General features: G+C 43.3%; 1 protein-coding gene across 16 annotated transcripts in view; it reads right to left on the minus strand.

Annotated features, from left to right (window-relative positions):
* The window catches only part of USP54 (ubiquitin specific peptidase 54), a 225,899-nt gene that overhangs the window by 13,244 nt on the left and 191,454 nt on the right, over positions 1-21,201 (minus strand). For all 16 annotated transcript variants that reach the window (XM_084841352.1, XM_084841363.1, XM_084841348.1 and 13 more), the window contains 3 exons: positions 18,747-20,167; positions 10,827-10,945; positions 10,107-10,244 (listed from right to left, as the gene is read on the minus strand). In XM_084841352.1, coding sequence (XP_084697478.1) covers positions 10,107-10,244; positions 10,827-10,945; positions 18,747-20,167 — 1,678 coding nt within the window. The remainder of the gene's footprint in view (positions 1-10,106; positions 10,245-10,826; positions 10,946-18,746; positions 20,168-21,201) is intronic.

Here is a 21,201-nt window from a genome sequence, read left to right on the forward strand (position 1 = left end):
ATTGCTTAGCTTTGTAGGTCTCTTTGAAGGAAGACCCAAACCAGCCCCTTCCCCCCATTCCTTGTTCCCACTTAATTAATTAGATCTGTATACTGTCAAGTGCCCTTGGGACAGTTTACAATAATAAAATTTAACAATAACAACAAAATAACCATGAATAAATAAAAATAATAATACAGCAATACAAGTGTCAAAATAATATTTATTCTTAGGAGTGCCAGACCATATGTGACATTAAAAATATCAAAAACATTGAGTCAATTTCCTATAGGCAAAGAAGTCAAGGTATGGATGGACAAGGACAGCGGGTATCTGATCAACCTGTGGGTGTCCAACTATGATCAGAAATGCCTGAAGAACCAGTGTCTGTTTTGGTTTTTGATTTTACTAAATTTTATTGTAAAGTCATATACGACACATGGCAATAAGTATCAGAAAACAGGAAAAGGGGAAAATATTGAATGTACTGGTAACCAGGTAAAACAGAAAGAATCACCACTCAAGTAGTCATTCTACATACAAATAGTGAACTCATCCTCAGGAGCGCCAAGCCATACATGACCCAAACAGTGTCATCTACACATGACGCCGGTACCAGCAGGTTTGGAGAAGCACCATGGTTTACAGAATGTTTTTTTTTTTTAATTAGAAAAACAACACTAAAGCGTGGGGGGAATTGAACAAAAGAGCATTCTCAGTGTCAGAGGAGAGAATGCTGTATGTCTGTGGCATGGGAGGGGGATCTCTGGCCCACAGGCTTAATCCAGCCCATGGGGGTTCCTCATCTGGCCTGTGGAGCATTCATGGATTCCTCCAAAGGGTGGGGTGTTGCGCAAGGAAATCCCAATAACAGCAAGAGATGCAGGCAGTAGCTGATCCTCCCAGCACCAAATGACTCTGTTCACACAATGTACAGTGAGCACATCAAGTCCCAGGGATTCATGTTGTACATGAAGACCCAGGGACTCGCCCGTATGGCGCCTTCCCCACTGGGGAGGATGCCATGAGGGACAAGCAAGCTGAGTCAGAAGTGGGAAATGCTGAGGTGAGGAAAAATGCAGTAGAGGATACTCCTTGGAAAAGGGTGACAGGAGAAGAACTAGACATCACTCTGCACCAGTGGAAGCAGTGGAGCTGTGGAACCAATTCCAGGTACTTGAGGATGAGAATGGAGGACAGCCTGCAGAGGAAGAATCACAGGGGAACCTGCATGAGAGTGAGCAAGAGGCTGAAGGTCAGTCAAGCAGAGGCGATGAAACCCCGGCCTACAACAAGAAGAGGAGTAGTAGTAGTGGGAGACTCCGTGATGCGTGGGATCGAGACCCAAGTAAGTCATGAAGACCCATGGACTCGTCACGTATGTTGTCTCCCGGGAGGATGGGTTAGAGACGTGGCTGAAAGCTTGCCTGCACTCATAAAGCCCACTGACAGGTATCCCTTTCTTCTCATCCATGTGGGAACAAATGATACTGCCAAGCGGAGCTACGAAGAAATCACATCAGACTTTGAAGCTTTGGGAAGGAAACTCAAGAACCTTGGAGCCCAGATAGTTTTCTCATCCATCCTTCCAGTAGTTAGAAGAGGGATAGAAAGGGAAAGAAAAATACTCCGGGTGAATGACTGGCTATGAAGGTGGTGCCAGTGTGAGAGATTGGATTCTGGGATCACAGGCTACACTTCCTGGAAGATGGGCTGTTGGCAAGGGACGGGTTGCACCTCACAAAGGCTGGGAAGAATGTGTTTGGCCACAGCATGAAGAACTTCATCAGGAGGGCTTTAAACTGAATCCTACGGGGAGGGAGATGTAAAGTTGGGGGTAACAGTGGACGTAGGTGCATGCACTGCAACAGAGAGAACTGCTCTGATAGCGCCCAATAACAGTCTTCAGACACGTGTAGGAAGAAAGCCAGACTATGAAGCACATGGTCCTCAATGTCTATATATTAATACCCAGAGTATGGGAAACAAACAGAACGAACTTGAACTCTTAAAACAAGAGGGAAATTATGACTTGATAGGTATAGACTTGGTGGGATGACTCTCATGACTGGAATACAGCAATTGAAGGATATAACTTGTTCAAAAGAACAGGAGGAAAAGAAAGGGAGGTGGGGTTGCACTGTATGTGAAAAATACGTATCTCTGCACAGAAATACAGGAGGATGAGCTTGGTAGCCCCATCGAGAGCATCTGGATCAAAATAAATGGCGCAAAGAATAAAAGGAACCTGGTGGTCGGAGTCTGCTACCGGCCACCCAATCAAGGAGAAGACGAGGATGAAAATTTTGAAAAGCAAATAAGCCAATGTTTCAAGGAAGCATGATGTAGTAGTAATGGGGGACTTCAATTTCCCCGATATTTGTTGGGAGACAAATTCTGCAAAACATGGCCCCTCCAGGAAATTCCTGACTTGTGTGGCAGATAACTTCCTCCTACAGAAAGTAGAGGAAGGAACTAGAGAATTGGCTATCCTTGACTTGATCCTAACCAACAGAGATGACTTAGTGGATCAAGTAGCAGTTACAGGAACTCCGGGGGAAAGCAACCATGTTATACTTGAGTTCTTGGTTCTAAGGGAAGCAAAAGCTGAGTGTCGTCAAATGCATACCCTGGATTTAAGGTAAGCTGATTTTAATAAACTCAGAACAATGATCAGGAAGGTGGCAAGTGACTCTAATGAGAAAAGGAGTCCAAGATGGACTTTAAAAGGAGCTTTTAAAAAAGGAAATTCTCAAGGCACAATTACAAACCATTCCAACAAGAAGAAAAGGTGGAAGACAACAGAAGAAGCCATTGTGGCTTCACAAAAAGCTTAGAGATGACCTGCAAAAAAAAAGGACACATATAGGAAGTGGAAAGAAGGCCAAGCAACAAAGGAAGAGTACAGGCAGGTAGCACAGAATTGCAGGGATGGCATTAGGAAGGCTAAAGCTGAGAAGGAGCTGAAGTTAGCGAGGGATGCTAAAAGCAACAAAAAGGCTTTCTTCAGCTACGTGCATAGTAAAAGACAGAGGAAAGAAAGGGTGGTTCAGCTATTAAATAAGGACGGCAAAATGTTAACAGATGACAAAGAAAAGGCATAGGTGCTCAATTCCTACTTTGGCTCAGTCTTCTCCCAAAAGAGGGTCTATCACCCCCCTGGCAAAGGTGAAGTACAGGCTGATGGAGCAGGATTGCAGCTTGAGATCGATAGGCATATGGTCAAGGAACACCTAATTACTTTGAATGAGTTCAGATCTCCGGGGTCAGAGGAACTGTATCCTAGAGTAATCAAGGAACTGGCAGAAGAACTCTTAAAACCATCGTCTATTCTTTTTGAGAAATCATGGAGGATGGGTGAAGTGCCAGATGACTGCAGGAGGGCTAATGTTGTCCCTATCTTCAAAAAGGGTAAGAAGGAGGACCCTGGGAACTACAGACCAGTCAGTCATCAATCCCTGGGAACATTCTGGAGCAGATTCTAAAGCAATCCATCTGTAAGAACCTTGAAAACAGTGCAGTGATGACTCGAAGCCAATATGGATTCGTCTAGAACAAATCCTGCCAGACTAATCTGATCTCAGTTTTTGAACAGGTCACCTCCCTTGTGGACTGTGGGAATGCTGCAGACATAATATACCTCGACTTCAGCAAAGCTTTCGACAAAGTGCCCCATGATATCCTGATGAGCAAACTAGCTCAAAGTGGGCTAGATGAAACAACGATCAGGTCGATCCACAGTTCGCTACAGAATAGGACTCCAAGAGTGCTTATCAATGGGATCTTCTCAAGCTGGGGAGACATAATGAGCAGGGTACCACAGGGCTCAGTCCTGGGCCCAGTGCTCTTCAACATTTTGATTAATGACTTGGAGGAGGAGGTGCAGGGAATGCTGATCAGATTTGCAGATGACACAAAATTGGGTGGGATAGCTAATACTTTGGAAGACAGAAAGAAAATTCAAAGTGATCTTGAGAGACTGGAGCACTGGGCAGAAAATAACAGAATGACATTTAATAGGGATGAATGCCAAGTTCTGCAACTAGGAAAAAGAAACCAAATGCACAGTCACAAGATTGGGGATACATGGCTCAACAACACTACAAGTGAGAAGGATCTTGGAATTGTTGTAGATCATATACTGAACAGGAGCCAATAATGTGATGTGGCTGCAAAAAAAGCAAATGCTATTTTGGGCTGCATTAATAGAAGCATAGCTTCCAAATCCCGGGAAGTCCTAGTTCCCCTCTACTTAGCACTGGTTAGACCTCATCTGGAGTACTGTGTCCAGTTCTGTGCACCACATTTTAAGAAGGATGCAGACAAACTGGAGGAGGAGGGCAACAAAGATGATCAGGAGACTGGAAACAAAGCCCTATGAAGAGAGACTGAAAGAACTGGGCATGTTTAGCCTTGAGAAGAGAAGACTGAGGGGAGATATGATAGTGCTCTTCAAATACTTGAAAGTTTGTCACAGGGAGGAAGGCCAGGATCTCTTCTCGATCATCCCAGAGTGCAGGACACGGAATAATGGGCTCAAGATACAGGAAGCCAGATTCCAGCTGAACATCAGGAAAAACTTCCTGACTGTTACAGCAATACGAGAATAGAATCAATTACCCAGGGAGGTAGTGGGCTCTCCCACAATGGAGGCATTCAAGACGAGGCTGGACAGCCATCAGTCAGGGATGCTCTGACTTGTATTCCTGCAATGAGCAGGGGGTTGGACTCGATGGCCTTGTAGGCCCCTTCCAACCCTACTATTCTATGATTCTATAAGCATCCACAGCTGTGCTGGTGCCTGGAGTGCTCCTCCAGCTGCCAACTTGGTTGGGGTAGCTTCCCCCTTCAGAGAGGATGCTACCCGGGCAAAAAGTCCTCAGCCACTGACTCAGCTGGGACAGCTTCTCTGCGTCCTGGCCTCCACCAATGTGGGAAGCCATTGTGCACATGGTCCCTCACATCATTTGTCCTAAGGAGGGCTTTGTGGGAGGTCATCCAGCCCCCACCCCAATTTAGTTCCCCACTCCTGATCTATTTGGAGGCATGGAAAACCACGGTGGAGGGGAAATGGAATAGAGTATCCTGAAATAAGGCATTGCTGGCTGGCAGGAACACTGAACAGGAGCATTCCTTACTTCAACATTGTGTTGTAAGTCCCACTAAATACCAAAGTAAAAAAAGCATCGGCATGGGCAATGGTTTCTATAATAATAAAGAGGGTGTGTGTGTGTGTCTGTCTGTCTGTCAGCACCTTAGCTTCCAGACCATGAAAACTAGGCATGCATACTAAGGGGATCCTAGGTGTGTAAACCTCAGGGTTATTTTGTTGTTGTTGTTCAGTTGTTAAGTCATGTCCGACTCCTCGTGACCCCATGGACCACAGCACGCCAGGCCTTCCTGTCCTCCGCTTTCTCCTGAAGTGTGCTCAAGTTGTATTTTCTTTTAAAATGCATTAATTAATTTTAATAATTTAAACATGTCCAAGTAGTGGATGCCTCCAGTAACACTCTCAGCCAATGGGGCAGACCTCGCTAAGCAGCACATAGCTTTGCAGTCTGAAGCCATGGGAGATTAGCAGGCCAAGGGACAGAGTTGTACGCCTGCCCCTCCCCCTGCTGTGGGGCAGCCCTCCCTCAGGGAAATGAAGTGGATAGACCCCTCCCTCAGGGGGCTATTGGGGTGCACCATAGCTGGGGCCATGCCTGTGGGTGCCAGTGGGTGTACCTTCTCAGATGGGGCAGGCACAATGTGTCCAACTCTGACAGCTCTGTAGGTTTGCATGAACACTTTGCCATATCAAGCGAAGGGCTATTCCAATCTGTGCAAAGCCAGGTCCATTCGCTAGTAGACAATAGAAGGCCACATTTTGTTAAAAAAGAGCCCAGTTTCATTAATCCTTTAGACAAACTGATTTCCTGTGTACATTTTTCAGATAAAGCAATGTGTCAAACTCTGTCATGCCATCTGTCCTGAGAACAAAATGCTCTTGTTTTCCTATATAAGGCAATTTCAAATCTTGGCCCCCACAATGATCAGATCCATATGCCACACCTCATGGTCAGAGTCATCAAATAATAGCAAGAGGGGCATTTTAGAAACAGGCTGTAAGCTTTGTCCTGTTAGATTAGCTAATTTCCTAACATACTTTAGACCAGAAGTTATCTACCACTTCACAAAACCACTACATGTGTTGATACAGACCCTGAGCATAGCATCCCCACCAACACAATGGGTTCACTTCTCTATGTACTGTACATAGCACAGATTTGGCAGGCAGAAATACTATTGATATAATAGTTTTAATTAATTTTCTCTGATTTCAGCAGCTGTGTTGCCAAACTCTACTCCACTCTTGCATGGACAGTGATTCCCCTAGATTTTTCCCCACGCCTCACCAATCCCACAGTGGACCCGCATGTCTCCTGAATTAGTATGCTGTATATGTAAGAGGCCACATGTTTCACTACAGAGCATATTCTGGGTATGAGAGATTCAAACATCGAGCAGGGTTTTAGTATCTGATTTAGAACTGTATGATTCTTCATTAAGTCTATCATTTGATGAATTCGAAACCAATTAATACTGATGCATCCTCATTTTTCCTTAATTAAATTTCCTGGCAAAAGACTTACCCTATAAATCGCATAGCTGAAAGAGCCCTTTTGCACACCAACCCTGATTGTGTTTGTAAGGGTTTATGAATATGTGTTAAGAAGAGACCTGAAGGGCATACGTTCTCTCCTCCATTCTTTCTGAATTAACGAAGTTGTTTAGAATTATTTGTAGTTTGGAGATTTCTGCATGGAAAAATAGGTTTTGATTCAAGTCAGATCAGCTACAGACTGTTGTCACTTGCTCAGACAGCCAGATCCTGTCTCCCTGAACCCTAGCTACCAAAATAATCTGGCACAATTTAAAGACTGCATAATATATAACAACATTTGGGCCCCCAAAATCCCCCTTGCTGGTAGAGTTGATTTATTAAATTTAGGTTTTTACAACCATTATTACATTTTTCAAAAACCTTTTGCCATTGTGCAAAGGGAGAGAGAGGGAAGGGGAGAGGTGAGCTTGGATTTGGGAGTAATAATTCAAGAAGGACCATCCTTATAGCTGCTATTCAACCTAGCCCTAAGGAGGATATATTTTTTTCCAGTGTTTAGATTTAATTTAGCTTGGTGTAATAGGGGTTGAAATTTAGTTTCTGAATGAGGGTCTTCTCCAACTGTAAAATATTTAGAGCTTTAGCATTCTGCTTCTTAACTGCATTAAGCTCATTAATACAGTGCCCTCTGTTCAGTACTTTCACAGCATCCCAAACTATGTCAGCAGGTTTTGAACAATGTAAAGAACATTCAACATAGCTTTGATGTAAACTTCGTATCAAACCTTTGCTAAATTTTCATTCCTAGCATATCAACTGAATTTTGGTGTTGAAGAAATATGGGATTTAGCTGCAATACTGGTATATAAGGTTGGTTCTCAAGCATTACCTGAATGGTGATGGGCATGGTCCAGTACAGTTATGGCATTGATAGAACTTGCAAGATAAAGACATAGTCAATGTGTGAGTAAGATTAAAACTGGGGGGAAGAGAAAGTAAAGTCCTCAATGGCTGGGTTGAACCATCTCCAGATGTCAATCATATTGTGAGAGATAAATATGTTAAATAAATTAAATGGATGAGCATTGCCTCTCCTGTTCAATGCAGGATCAACAATCACTCCCTGCTGCAGTACCTCCTTGAGAAAAGATGCCTAACTATTGTTGGGATTATAAACAGAGCTGATCATGAGCTTCCTGTTTCCAGCTGACCCTGTTAACTGGACAGAACTCTAAGCACATCTTCAGAGATGAAGCTGAACTCTTTTGCTATTAGTACTATTTGCTATTAGTAAAGAACTTCTCATTACTTAGAAGAGCCTTGGGCAGATAAATGCTCTTCGAAAAGGGGGCAGTTGAGAAGACTGAGTGCATTTTATGGCAAATCTCCTGAAGAAGTGTTTAGCTTCTCCCTCCAATTCCTATTCAGGACTATCCTTAGCTTAACAATGGACCCCAAAACCCTTCATACTCTGGCAATATAGCTTATATTGATCCCATCACTTTGGGAAAGGTAGTATAAATTGTCCACTGAATCCCATAAGCCGCAATAACATTGTGGGGAATGCTGGGTTAGAGGGTCTCAACATACATGGTGGCTAGGATGGTGTTTTCTGGGAGACTGTCAATGGATTCTAGTTTCCTCAGGAAGTCAGTGGTATCCTGAATGTAACTTGAAGTATTGGTGGCATAAAGTTTGAGAATAGCGTCCATATAGCCAGACAGCCTAACTGTGATGATACCGATGCCTGAAACAAAGGGGTGTCCAGGGTTGCCTGGTTTATGTATGTTGAGTAGCAGACTGAAGATGCCTAGTTTAGGCTCCTGAGGTGTGTCCATGTAAATCTGGTTTTGCATATCTATGTAAAGCTCCTTTATCAGCTTGTGTAGTTCCTTCTGGTATTCCTCAGTAAAATATCAGAAGGTGAGATGCTCCCAGTCTGGCTACTTGAAGTCTCAGACTCCAGTTTTTCATCTTTTCATCTGATTCCACAGACCCGGACATTCCCTTCTAAATAATATTCACCATCTCCAGAGATGCTGAACTTTAGGGTGAGGACTGAACTCCAAGTGCCCTCTGAAGAAAGGTTAAAGGCCCTCTGCCAAAAAGGAACACCCGATGTGTCGATATTCATTGTTCCATTTCTGAGGACACAGCTTCAATATCAGGGATGGTGTGGGGAGGGGGAAGGACTATTACCAGATGCAATTGAACATGTCACTCCTGATCAAAACAGCAACACTATGCCACTTGGGTTCTTGGGAATGGGAGAAGTGAACTCCCTAGTCCTTGCTCTGAAATCCAAGAATAGTTGTCTCACCATATTTTCTGCTTGGGACTGTGAAGTACTGAGGCATTTGGATTTTCTCCCAGTTCCACAGTGTCCTCATTGTGGCATCCCAAGTGCGAGCCCTTTTGGCCCATCACTCCTTTCAGTAGAAGAAAAGGAGCCTTGTGACCCTGTTTCCTTCACCTGGAGCTTCAGCTTCCTCTAACACATGGATCAGAGGGGGATCAGAGGGGTTGCTTCCTTGACTTTAAGACATTGGGGAGTTCTCAGCTTTAGCCTGACCAAGCCTAGCAACTGTGATGGATATATGGGGAATTTATCAGTTATTTTTAAGAAAGCAAAACACAGATCTAGCCTTACTATAAAGCAATAATTTGGGATGGAACTTTCTTGCCTCTAAGCTCAATCTCCTGCATGTCCTTAATAGAAACAAATGGGGAAAAGGTACCATTCTGATTTTTTGCCTCAAATGCAAACTAGTCTATGCTCAGCACTGTCAAAAACACCACATACAGGAAGATGTGTAAATTCTGAGCACGCACAAACTAATCTTAAACCAAAACATTTAAGATATAACTGCATAACCTATCATATAAAGGGGGGAATCAGTTCAGTGACAGTGAGAAATAAAATGAGATTTTGAGATATCAGGATTTGCTGGCAAAATAATCGAGATGATGAAGGGAGATGGGCAATATGGTGAACATGAACTCTGGGGAGTGGATAGATAAGTAAGTAGGCAGATTGGCAGATGAACCCATAACCCTATACACACTTAGTCCCACTGAGAATTGTAGGATTTACTGTAAGCTTGTATAGGATTGCACTGTAAGCATTTTATGGCTACTGGAAGTGAGCCCATGTTGCACCAAATGCTGTAGTAGAACCCTTGAAAACTGGCCACAAATTGCACTCCACTGATTTCATGATGGTTCACCGTCTTTGTAACAGTGACTTCAAACTGGGGATGGGCAGCTATGGGTGTTGCTGGGGGAACAGGAAGAAGAACTGATGGAAAGTGCTAGAAAAGCAGTCGAAGGGTTAATTGCCCCATGTGCCAATGGCATACACAAGAAGGCATATCTTCAAATAAGAGGAGATATTATAAACTCCTCATGAAACAAGCTATTAAGATGTATGTTCTTCTTGTTTAGGCCTTGGCAACAATGCTGAACAAATGAAGGGAAAATCACCAACTCAAGTTTACTCCTCTTTGACTCTTCTACTTACAAAACTGTGGGAAGAAACAAGTGTCTCTTCCTTATTTGCGATGACCGTCCCACTGAGACTATGCGCAATGCGACGGAAGTTCTCTGCACTGTACATCTCCTCTTCTGGCTTCTTCCTATGGTTTCTTGTGTATGGTACCTGCAGAGATGTTGCCATATTCAGAAAGATATCCTCACGGAATATGGGTATACAGCACAACAGGCAATGGAGGCCACAGCAATGCAACATACTATTTAAGCAGTAAACACCAGGATTTCCTTTAAGTCCCTTCACACTTTCTCAACCTCACCAAACAAGTTCATTACAGATTTTGGTTAAATACCACCATCACCATTAGGATCTGCTTTGTGCTTTGAAACATTTATCAGATTTGTACATTTAGTGCTTTAAATACTTTGAATAGATTTAACTCTCTAAGGCTCTAAAGCAGGGAAGGTAGATCAGAACTCTACTGTTTAGCTACAGTACCTCCAGATTTACTCTTTCACCCTACTGTAGAATGGTAAGAGGCAAACCATTCTGAAATTATTAGGGTATCTACTACGCAAACAATACTAGTTGCTTCTATTTGTAATGCTGATATTTCAGCAACATGCAATCTTAAAAGTATTTAATTGCTCTGCTTTCAATACTTAATTAGCTCAGAACTTCTGTTTGTGCAACATTTAGCATTCCTCTAACACAATCCCCCTTCAAGCACATCCTTACATGTGTTGCTACCTTAGAGACTGGAGATGCAATAGTTCCATAGAGGTCACGTTTGATCTCTGCTGTTGGCGTTTTTGAGAGACCCATGCAAGCTGCACTGTGCATCTTTCTTGTAGGTAAATTTGTAGATGCTGTTAGGGAGGTGGGGGAAAGAAGTGGGGTTAAATTGGAGTTCTGTGTATATATCTGTGAAACATTCAGGGTTTTCCTGCCAGCCTAGGATGACAAGAAAAATAGCCTGAACTCTGCAAGGTACTGAAAAGAACAGAGGTTTCTATAACAAGTCCAATAAACTATTATTTTACTGAATACCATATTTAAGGGTCAGAAATAATTATGTCAACATTTGAAAATACACAATTCATTTTTTGCCATACAGATACCTCTCATAGTTGCTCCCTCAGTTTTGTAAAGGTTTCAATTTCAATTAGTCCAGCAGACCTCCTGTATAGACAACGCCTAAGTGTAAACAAATTCCACCCAAAATTATTCCATTTGCACTTTGTTCCAGACAGTATTCTATATTAAATATCCAAAATCTACAACCAATGAAGTGGGCCTGAAAGATCTGCAGTCCTTTTTTGTTTTCAATGAAACTCAAGTGTAAATTGTCTTTATCATAAGAGAACTGTCCAAAAAGTGTTCAACATGAAACATCAAGCTACCTATGGTATATCTAATGTCTGATTACACCAAAATATATTTTATTTATTTATTTAAAACATTTGTATCCTGCCCTAAATCATTAAGATCTCATGTTTTAAACAATATAAAACAATAAATAATTTAAACGGCTAAAAACGTATTAAACCATTAAACAAGCTAATACGAATTAAAATCTGAAACAATAAGGGCGCAATCCTACCAGGATAGGCGGCCACCTCCGAACTGTGTATGGACAGATATGTTCATATGCTCTATGAACATATCTGTCCATACACCAGCCCACATTTTGTTCTGATGCTTAGCTTTCCTGGAATGCACTGTCTACTTCAGGATACTTGTCTTTAAGCTCTAGCATTTGCTGAATGTATAGTCTTATGCCACATTTGGTGTAGTTATTGTGTCCAGCACTTGAAAAAAAATGGAAGTGTTAGTTCAACAGCCTGCATGTGTAATTTCCTACTTCCAGGCATTTCTGCCCATATAAATGCCTTTGCTATATCAACCATGTGAAGGTACATAATCCAAATGTATACTCTTATTCTACTCTTTCTCAGATTTCTTTAGTTTCTTCAAGCCTTTTGGATAAGATTTGGAGAACTACTGAATAATTTATCTGCTCCACTGGTGTCTCCTTGGTAATGGATTTCTCAAAAAGTAAGAAAAGTTCCTTGATTACTGGGTTGTCAGTCTCCATTGCAGGTGAAGACAACGTGAGATCTCTAGTGGTTCCCAACTCTGGAATATTGTAGTGTATTGTAGTGTACTTCTGCTATTGGTAGAACACTTACTGCTATTGATACCACTAAGTGGCGATGGACAGCATGTGAGTATGCTTTGCCTATCATTATATTACCCACAGTATTACCCACATACAACAGCTCCAGGACTTTGTCAATACCAGGGCTACTCATCAGATTCCCAATGGCTCAAATATGACATCAAAAGGTAGAATCCTCCAAGACGTATAATCTTATTAAACTCTGTAAGATAGGAACTTTCTACATGAATTGTCTCTCATGCACAAATTCTGATTGAAAGTAACATGCTAATGTGGTGTACATGCAACTGAGAATAGTTGGGTTTAAGTCAATCAATTGAAGGAACAATGTGGAACACACATCTGGTTGAGGGTCTGCATACACGGTCTGCATGTACCCTGACCATGCAAGCCCTGGCTATCTTTGCAATCTATTTGTAACCTATAACAGCAGAGCCAGCCCTCCCATGAGGTGGGGTGAACCAGGCAGCAGAGCAGAAGAAGCAGCCAATTGGGTGCTCCCTCCCCTCCCCCAGAAGCCCCACCGCCACCATTGCCTCTCTCCAGAGGCATTGCAAGCTGCTCTCTCACTGTGGCATTTGCCACAGAGAGAGAGCAGGACTGGAAGGGCTCTCCAGAGTTGCTGCCCACTCAGCAGCTCTACAGCATGTGCTTCGGACAGCCCTGCCAGCCCCACTATTCTGCTGTTGCAAATTGATTATTGTAGCATGTTTAGCCTTGAGAAGAGAAGACTGAGGGGAGATATGATAGCGCTCTTCAAGTACTTGAAAGGCTGTCACAGAGAGGAAGGCCAGGATCTCTTCTCAATCATCCCAGAGTGCAGGACACAGAATAATGGGATCAAGTTACAGGAAGCCAGATTCCACCTGAACATCAGGAACAACTTCCTCACTGTTAGAGCAATACGACAGTGGAACCAATTAGCTAGGGAGGTGGTTAGGGATGTCAGAGAATTCCACCACGGATCTCGGTGAGGCCGAATGCCAGTGCATTCGGCCCCCCGAACTCCATTCCGGAACGGCCTGCCACCCCCCCGCCCCCCGCGGATCCCCCCGGGATGAAACTTACCTGGGGCGGATGTTCCGGACGGCGGCGGCTCCAGCGGTGGCTGGTCTTCTGACCAGCCGCCGCCATTTGCAGTCTTTTTTTTTCTTCCCCCATTCGTGATAGGCTACGTAAAGACTTACGTAGCCTATCACGCCTGGGTTAAAAAAAAAAAACGCGTACACAAATGGCAGCAGCTACAGCCGCCATTTGCATTCCCTATTTTGGGTTGTCTTAGTCTACATAAATATTTACGTAGACTAAGACAGCGAAACTAAGGGGGAATGCAAATAGCGTAGTGGACGCTATTTGCGTTCCCCCTTAGTTTCGCCGTCTTAGTCTACATAAATATTTACGTAGACTAAGACAACCAAAAATAGGGAACGCAAATGGCGGCGGCCATAGCCGCCGCAATTTGCGTACGTGTTTTTTTTTTTAACCCAGACGTGATAGGCTACGTAAGTCTTTACGTAGCCTATCATGGCTGAATACAGGGATGCAAATGGCGGCGGCTACGGCCGCCACCATTTGCATCCCTGCTAGCCAGCAGCCGGATGTCCGGCTGCTGGCGGAGCCGGCCAGCGGCTCTGTGGAATCCCCGCGGAGCGGAGCTGGCCGGCCAGGATTCCAGGGTGAGGAACGGAGCACCTCCCCTCCCAGTGCAACCAGGCGGAGCCAGGTAAGGGGGGTTTTGTACATCCCTAGAGGTGGTGGGCTCTCCCACACTGGAGGCATTCAAGATGAGGCTGGACAGCCATCTGTCAGGGATGCTCTGACTTGGATTCCTGCATTGAGCAGGGGATTGGACCCGATGGCCCCTTCCAACCCTACTGTTCTATGATTCTATGATTTTCCAAGCAGATGTATCTGGATGAGAACACTCCGTGTATCTCCTCTTATGTTACAAATTTCTTTTGAGTGGTTATCTGATTTGCATGGTTCTGACTTCGGTAATAAATAGGCCCTCCTTTTTCTGTTCTTTGACCATGCTAACCATGTCACATAATGAGCAGTTTTCTTTGAAATTGAACCATGGAACATCTGAGTGAAGCACACAAGCACATAACACTTCCTTTTTTTCAAATAGTTTTGTACGTAGTTTTTGTTGGTATAAGTACTAAGGCTAACTTTATGGAATTTCAGTTCACCTTGAGGAATTTCCACAAATCTCTCACACAAATTGTCAAGTCTTTCCTTGCTTGCTTCAATTATGTCTCTCGTACCCTTCTTTCCTTGAAGAACCACACAACTTTCATCATCTCCAGTGTTTAGCATCCTCTGTTGTGAAATTTATTAAAATGTTAATGATAGCTGCATTAGTAACATTAGTTTATTATCAACATTTTGTGGCTGAAATTAAAACGACTATCATGTGCGGAAATAACCGGTAGAACTGATATACATGAATGTGAAAAATAGATAGCATCAGGAAAACAGCTTTTCCCCAAGAAGAGACCTTATTTTTGGCCATTCACAGATAGACATTCTCAAAAAATGAAAGTATGTTTTGTGTGTATGTTTACACTCAGCTTTACGTCTACTGGACTATTTTCCTGTGTAATATTCCAATGGAGAGTCAAGACTTTGAGTTTGACAATAAGGAGAATTACTTTGCTTTTGGTTGTTTAGATGGCCATATCATTATGCCAAAACTTTGCACTGAACAGTTTTGTCATTAAATAGACACAGATGTTAACTACAGAAGTGCATACAACAGAAAAAAAATGTCCATTCCTTTAAAACAGCAGTGTTTTATCCACTCATTCCCCCATCAGTCTGCAGTACCCAGAGAGTACAGAAAGAGAGACAGCCCCCAATAATATTCAGTTCCTCAGGACTAAATTCAAGAACATATCATATACAGTCAGGGCCAGAAAATTTGGAACAAGGATCTCAGGCCAGTTCTGCTAGACAATAGACACTAACCATTCAGGAAGATCAGCCAGTGGCGTACACACATACCCATCATTGGTAGCTCATAAGTAATGGAATGAATGGCTGACAAGCAGCTGCATGGCCAGGTGTGGCCTGTTTCTGGGTACCCCATGACCAATCAAGCGGATAAAAGGCCTGGAGGTGGTTCTGAGTGTTACATTTGCATTTGGTAGCTGTTCACTGGAACCTCCAACATGAGGTCCAAAGAGGTGTCCATGCGAGTGAAGGAGGCCATCATTAGGCTGAGGAAACAAAATAAATCGATCAGAGAGATAGTAAAAACAGTGGGAGTGGCCAACACAACAGTTTGGAACATCCTGAAAAAGAAGGAATTAACTGGCAAGCTCAGCAACAGCAAAACGCCTAGAAGACCACGGAAGACAACTAAAGTGGATGACCGCAAAATTCTGCTCATGGTGAAGAGGAACGCTTTCACAACATCTAGCCAGGTCAAGAACACTCTTGCGGAGGCAGGCATGTCATTGTCAACATCTACAGTCAAAGAGACAGCTTTATGAATGTAAATACAGAGGCTTCACAACAAGGTGCAAAATACTGGTTCAAGAACTTAAAGGCCAGATTAGCCCTTGCCAGCAAACACCTAAAAAAGCCTGCCCAGTTCTGGAATAAGATTCTTTGGACTGATGAGACCAAGATTAACTTGTACCAGAATGATGGGAAGAGAAAAGTATGGAGAAGGAAAGGAACAACTCATGATCCAAAGCATACCACATCATCTGTCAAACATGGGGGAGGCAGTGTTATGGCATGGGCATGTATGGCTGCCAATGGAACCGTGTCACTGGTGTTTAATGATGACCTGCTGATAAAAGCAGCAGGATGAATTCTGAAGTGTATAGGGCTATACTTTCTGCTCAGCTTCAGCTGAATGCTGCCAAACTGATAGAATGCTGCTTCATATTGTAGATGGATAATGACCCAAAACATACAGCAAAAGCTACCCAAGAGTTTCTCAAGGCAAAGAAGTGGGAGGTTCTTCACTGGCCAAGTCCGTCACCTGATCTCAATCCAATAGAGCATGCTTGTCACTTACTGAAGACAAGACTGAAGGCAGAAAGACCCACAAACAAGCAGCAGCTGAAGGCAGCTGCAGTAAAGGCCTGGCAAAGCACGTAGAGGGAGGAAACTCAGTATTTGGTCATGTCCATGGGTTCCAGACTTCAGGCAGTCATTGACTGCAAATGATTTTCATCCAGGTATTAAAGGCAATCCTTAAGTTTGAAATGATGTTGGTTTGTTCCATTACTTCTGAGCCACCAAGGATGAGTATGTGTGTATGTCACTGGCTGTCCTTCCTGAATGGTTAGTGCCCCACTTTTGTCAAACCCCTTGAATTACAGCTGGAAGTCCTGACTTCGCTCCCATCTGGGTGTGCTTCCTTTCAACTTCAATGTGGTTTTGTACAGAGGCCAACTGCCAAAACAGTTATCCTTGTTCCAATATTTCTGGCCCTGACTATATATGAACACTAGTATTTCACTTCTCTCTTTATAACAGTGAGTTTAACAGAAGTAAAGAACCAACCCCAGGAGGGGGGAGTGCTTTGCTCCCTGTCTCAGTGGCTCCTTTTCTCAAGCCTGCACTTGGAGGCCACTGCTGACAGGGTACTGGAGGAATGGCAAGGCAGTTCTATGCAAGATATGGAATAACTTGCCTGCACTGGAGCCTCCCTATTGCTACTCACACTGGCCTTGGGAGTACTGCAAGCCTAGCACATACAGGGAACAACAAAAGGAAAGGGGGGTGGAGCTAGTTTTCCCTGCTAGTTTCGCCCACCCTGCACCCTCTACACTGGCTGCCAATCTCCTACTAAGCTAAGTTTAAGGTGCTGGTATTAGTATACAAAGCCCTATACAACTCGGGATGAGGTTACCTCAAGGAATGTCTCCCCCTATACCAGGGATGGGAAACTGGCTTTGGGTAGGGGTCCTTATGACCCACCCAACCAGCCCTCTGTGGGCCGAAGGACATAAGTGGGCATGGCCACATCCCCAGATGTCATTCAGTCCATGGCCAGAGTGCTGGGTAAAGTTCCAGCTAAGTGTGCTGAGCTCTGACATTGAGAACCTGGCTTTGCTGTGTGTGGGCTTTTCCCTGGAATGCTCCTTCGGCTGGCACCTCGGTGAGGATGGCTTCACCTGCCCTACACTTCTCCCCATCAGGGAGGATGCAGGGTAAGTGAAGCTAACATGGAAGGGAATCCCCACTGGCCTCCCTGCTAGCCTTCAGGCATGGGCCTTCGAGGGGGGGTCTCACCTGAAGCCCTGTGGGCCAGCCAGGCCAAAGGTTCCACATTCCTACCCTACATCAACCTCCCAGGCCACTACAATCTTCAGGGAAGGCCCTGTTGTCTCTGCTGCAACCAACAGATTTCTATTTGGCAGCAAAATGGAGATGGGCCTTCTGTGCAGTGGCACTGGACCAGTAGAATGATTTCCCCTCTACAGTACATCAGACCTCAATGGTGGCATGCTTTAAGTGTTTACTGAAAACGTATCTTTTTACTTTGCCTTTCCCGCACCCATAAACTGTCTTGAACAATCTCTGATATTGTACTATTGTACTGTTAGAGCTATACAACAATGGAACCAATGACCTAGGGAGGTGGTGGTCTCTCCCACCCTGGAGGCATTCAAGATGAGGCTGGACAGCCACTTGTCAGGGATGCTCTGACTTGGATTCCTGCATTGAGCAGGGGGTTGGACTCGATGGTCTTGTAGGCCCCTTCCAACTCTATTATTCTATGCTTCTATTGCGTATTTATTATATTCCTCTATTGTTTTATGGTGTTGCACAAAACTGCTTCGGGATTTGTGTAAATAAGCAGCAGTATAGAAATATTGGTAATAGCTAACTAAATAAATAAATACTTGGTAAAGGTTTGTCAAAAATGCAGCTCCAGATGTCAAGAAAAGAGGGTATTTTTTACTAAAGATATGTTAGATATGTCTAAAGATATGTTGTATGTCAGGGCAACATATGTTGTATGTTGCCCTGACATACAAAAATAATATATAATTTTAGCATGTGTCAAAAGAGCACAGTCTGGTTATTGACAGAGTCTTGAGCTTTTGCAAGAGAGCTTGAGAGCTTTGTGCACAAAGAGAACGTGATACGTGCACAGATTAACTGAAGAATAAAGCAGCAGAACTTCAAAGTATTTTGGTTCAGATGGAAAAATTGTGAGCATTTTCCTGGTGATATAAATTTCTGTATGTAATTTGTGCAAAGTGTTTTCTAAACCCTTAAAAACTGGGCCTATTGTTAGGTAAAAGAAAGACACTGCGAACTGGAGTTACAATGCATTTTCCTCTAAATTTTATGAATATCAATTGGCCTGATGCAAGCCAAAAACATGCAAGGTAATTGGCCTTTAGTGGGAAGCTAAATGCCTTGCATACACTGCAGGGCACTGAATAATGTCAAATGTTTACTAGACATATTTTGTTCAAAAATATGGCTACACATAGCATTTACAATAATTTTACCTTTCTTGCCCAACAGATGCCGAGAATTGTCCAGCCTTCCCAATACAGATTGCTTCGTCTGAGGTGCCTGCAAGCTAGCCTGATACAGAGATTCCAGCTCAGAAATCTCCCGCTCTGTGTCTTCATTCCACTGTGGGTGCTTCTGCACTGGGTCAATCCCTAAAGCTATTTGATTAGACTTGTTCCCAGGCACGAGAAGGCAGCTGTTATTCTTGCAACTCAGCTGAGAACCATAATGCCTTTTAATGTTGTCTACCCAGCAGTCCACAGTCATTGGTGCAACCAAAGCAGCAGGATTTTGGTCATTCACCTGTCTCACTTCTCCCTCACGACTGAACCTTCCTGGGTAGAAATCAGGATCCATGGCACATTGTTTCCCTTGGTTGCACAGCTCTTTGTGGTATAATCCAGAACTCTTAGAAATTATACTGTAAGCACTAAAACAATCCTCAGAACTCAACTCATTTGTAGAACTCTGACATGAGTTCAACTTTTCAGCAGGCCATATTCTGTTCTCTTGTCTTCCAACAACTGGCTGCCTATAACCGAGGAATGGAGGACTGCTGTAGGATTCCTGAAGTAACTTTGGAGCACTCTGATCATGACAGACAGCCATTTTCCTTTCTTTCTTGTGAGTGCCTTCTCTCTGGGAGACCTCCTGCAACCACTGAAACTGTTCTGCAAGGGAGTGAACATGCCCCTTGGTATGGATCGACTTGGACTTCAGAGAATCCCCACTGATAAATTCTTCTTGTGACTGATGTAAACTTTCAGAGTTATTTGCTTTGAGATACCTATTAGTAGTCTGTAATGGATCTGGAGGACAATGTGGCAAAGGGGAGAGAGAAGCCAGCATTACAACATGATAGGTTCTTTGCTGAGAAGCACTAGGCCACTCTGAACAGCTTGATGGTTTGAAGCATGAGTTATATAGGCCTTTTTTATCAGATGGCACTTGCACTGGATATGAAGAGGGGAATAGTGTAGGGAAAGATCCAGAGTTTACCATGTTAAATTTCCTTTTGCAATATGGTGTGAGAGAAGCTGTTATGTTAAGTACTTCTTCGAGCTTACTGCTACTGTTGCAATCCTTATCATCCTTTAAACTAATGAGAGAGACTCCCCCAAGCTCCACATCACAGTGGATTTCATTCTCAGTTTGAATGGATCTATCACCCACCCCATGTCTACATGGAAAAGAGGGAGCTTGATCAGCAGAGGCAGCTTGAACGTTCAGAGAGGTCTTGTGAGAGGGGCTGATTTCAGCAGAGGATGGGAGAAAGGACCTAGGATATGATGACTGCATTTCATGATGGGAAGCAGGCGGATGGAAGTAAGAACCGGCCCCAAGTTCTGCTTCTCTGCTGGGCTCCAGTACTATCTTCTGGCTCAGCAGTACTTGGAGCGGGACAGTCTGTTCACTGAAATACACATAAAATCATAGTCAATTATTGGTGCTTCCTAACTGGAAAACAATCTTATGTCTAACTTGAAACCCACTCCACACCATCAACACACACTCTAATTCACTCTAACAAGGCACATGGTTAATTCAATCTTTGACAGGATTTTTGATAAGTTGGAGTGGAGGTGGTGTATTTATTTATTACCCCATTTTGGGATACTTTTTAGACTTTCAGACAAGAGTCTCATGGATGGTTATCATCAAGCACAAACAGAATCCACAACAAAAGAACGCTGTGTGTGCGCGTGTGTGTGTGCGCGTGCGTATGTGTATTCTTAAGAATTTTGAAGCTGAGTCAGATGGAGGACATCCTCATCATAGGCCAGGAAGATGTAATTCATGACTTATGGGTATGGTTTATTATGTTCTCGTCTTCTTAGAGTTGATTTCCCCTACCACATTTTAAAAAAGAAAACACTGACATTTTTCAGATGCAAATGTAGAAGAAATGTTCAAAGCATCATTGAGAAGATCCAACCAATAAGCACAATATCAGGGATGGACAACTTGTGACATAGCTAATGGTGAAGGATGATGGGATTAATAGGCCAAAACATCCGGAGGGCTCTGCACTATATGATGGAGTCAATTCTTACCACTGAGGAACAGTCACCACAGTAATATTTACTGGTTCAGATAACGAGTAAAGATTCCATATTTACTGGAATGTACTCTCTACATTCAGTTTATTCTGAAATACTATGATTGTTTACATGAGTATTTCTTTAACAGAGAGATATGTCTACACAACATAATACATAAAATATTATTGGGAGGAGGGTTGCCACATTTTTAGAACAAGCGAGAACTTTATTTTCAAGTTTTTATTTTCATCTATGACTGTATAACACAATGACATGGTTTGTACAATCACTGCAGCCCATTGTGACTTGTTTAAGTCACACTGGGCTGCGATGTGTGCTGGCATGTGCTGGGTGGTTTTTGAATATTCAAGCTATGGTTTATGTCATCTTAACTCAGACAGACCCC

Source organism: Heloderma suspectum, chromosome 3 (genome assembly GCF_057233095.1).
Source record: "Heloderma suspectum isolate Gila_16-S chromosome 3, 16-S_ref, whole genome shotgun sequence".
Classification (NCBI taxonomy): Eukaryota; Metazoa; Chordata; class Lepidosauria; order Squamata; family Helodermatidae; genus Heloderma; species Heloderma suspectum.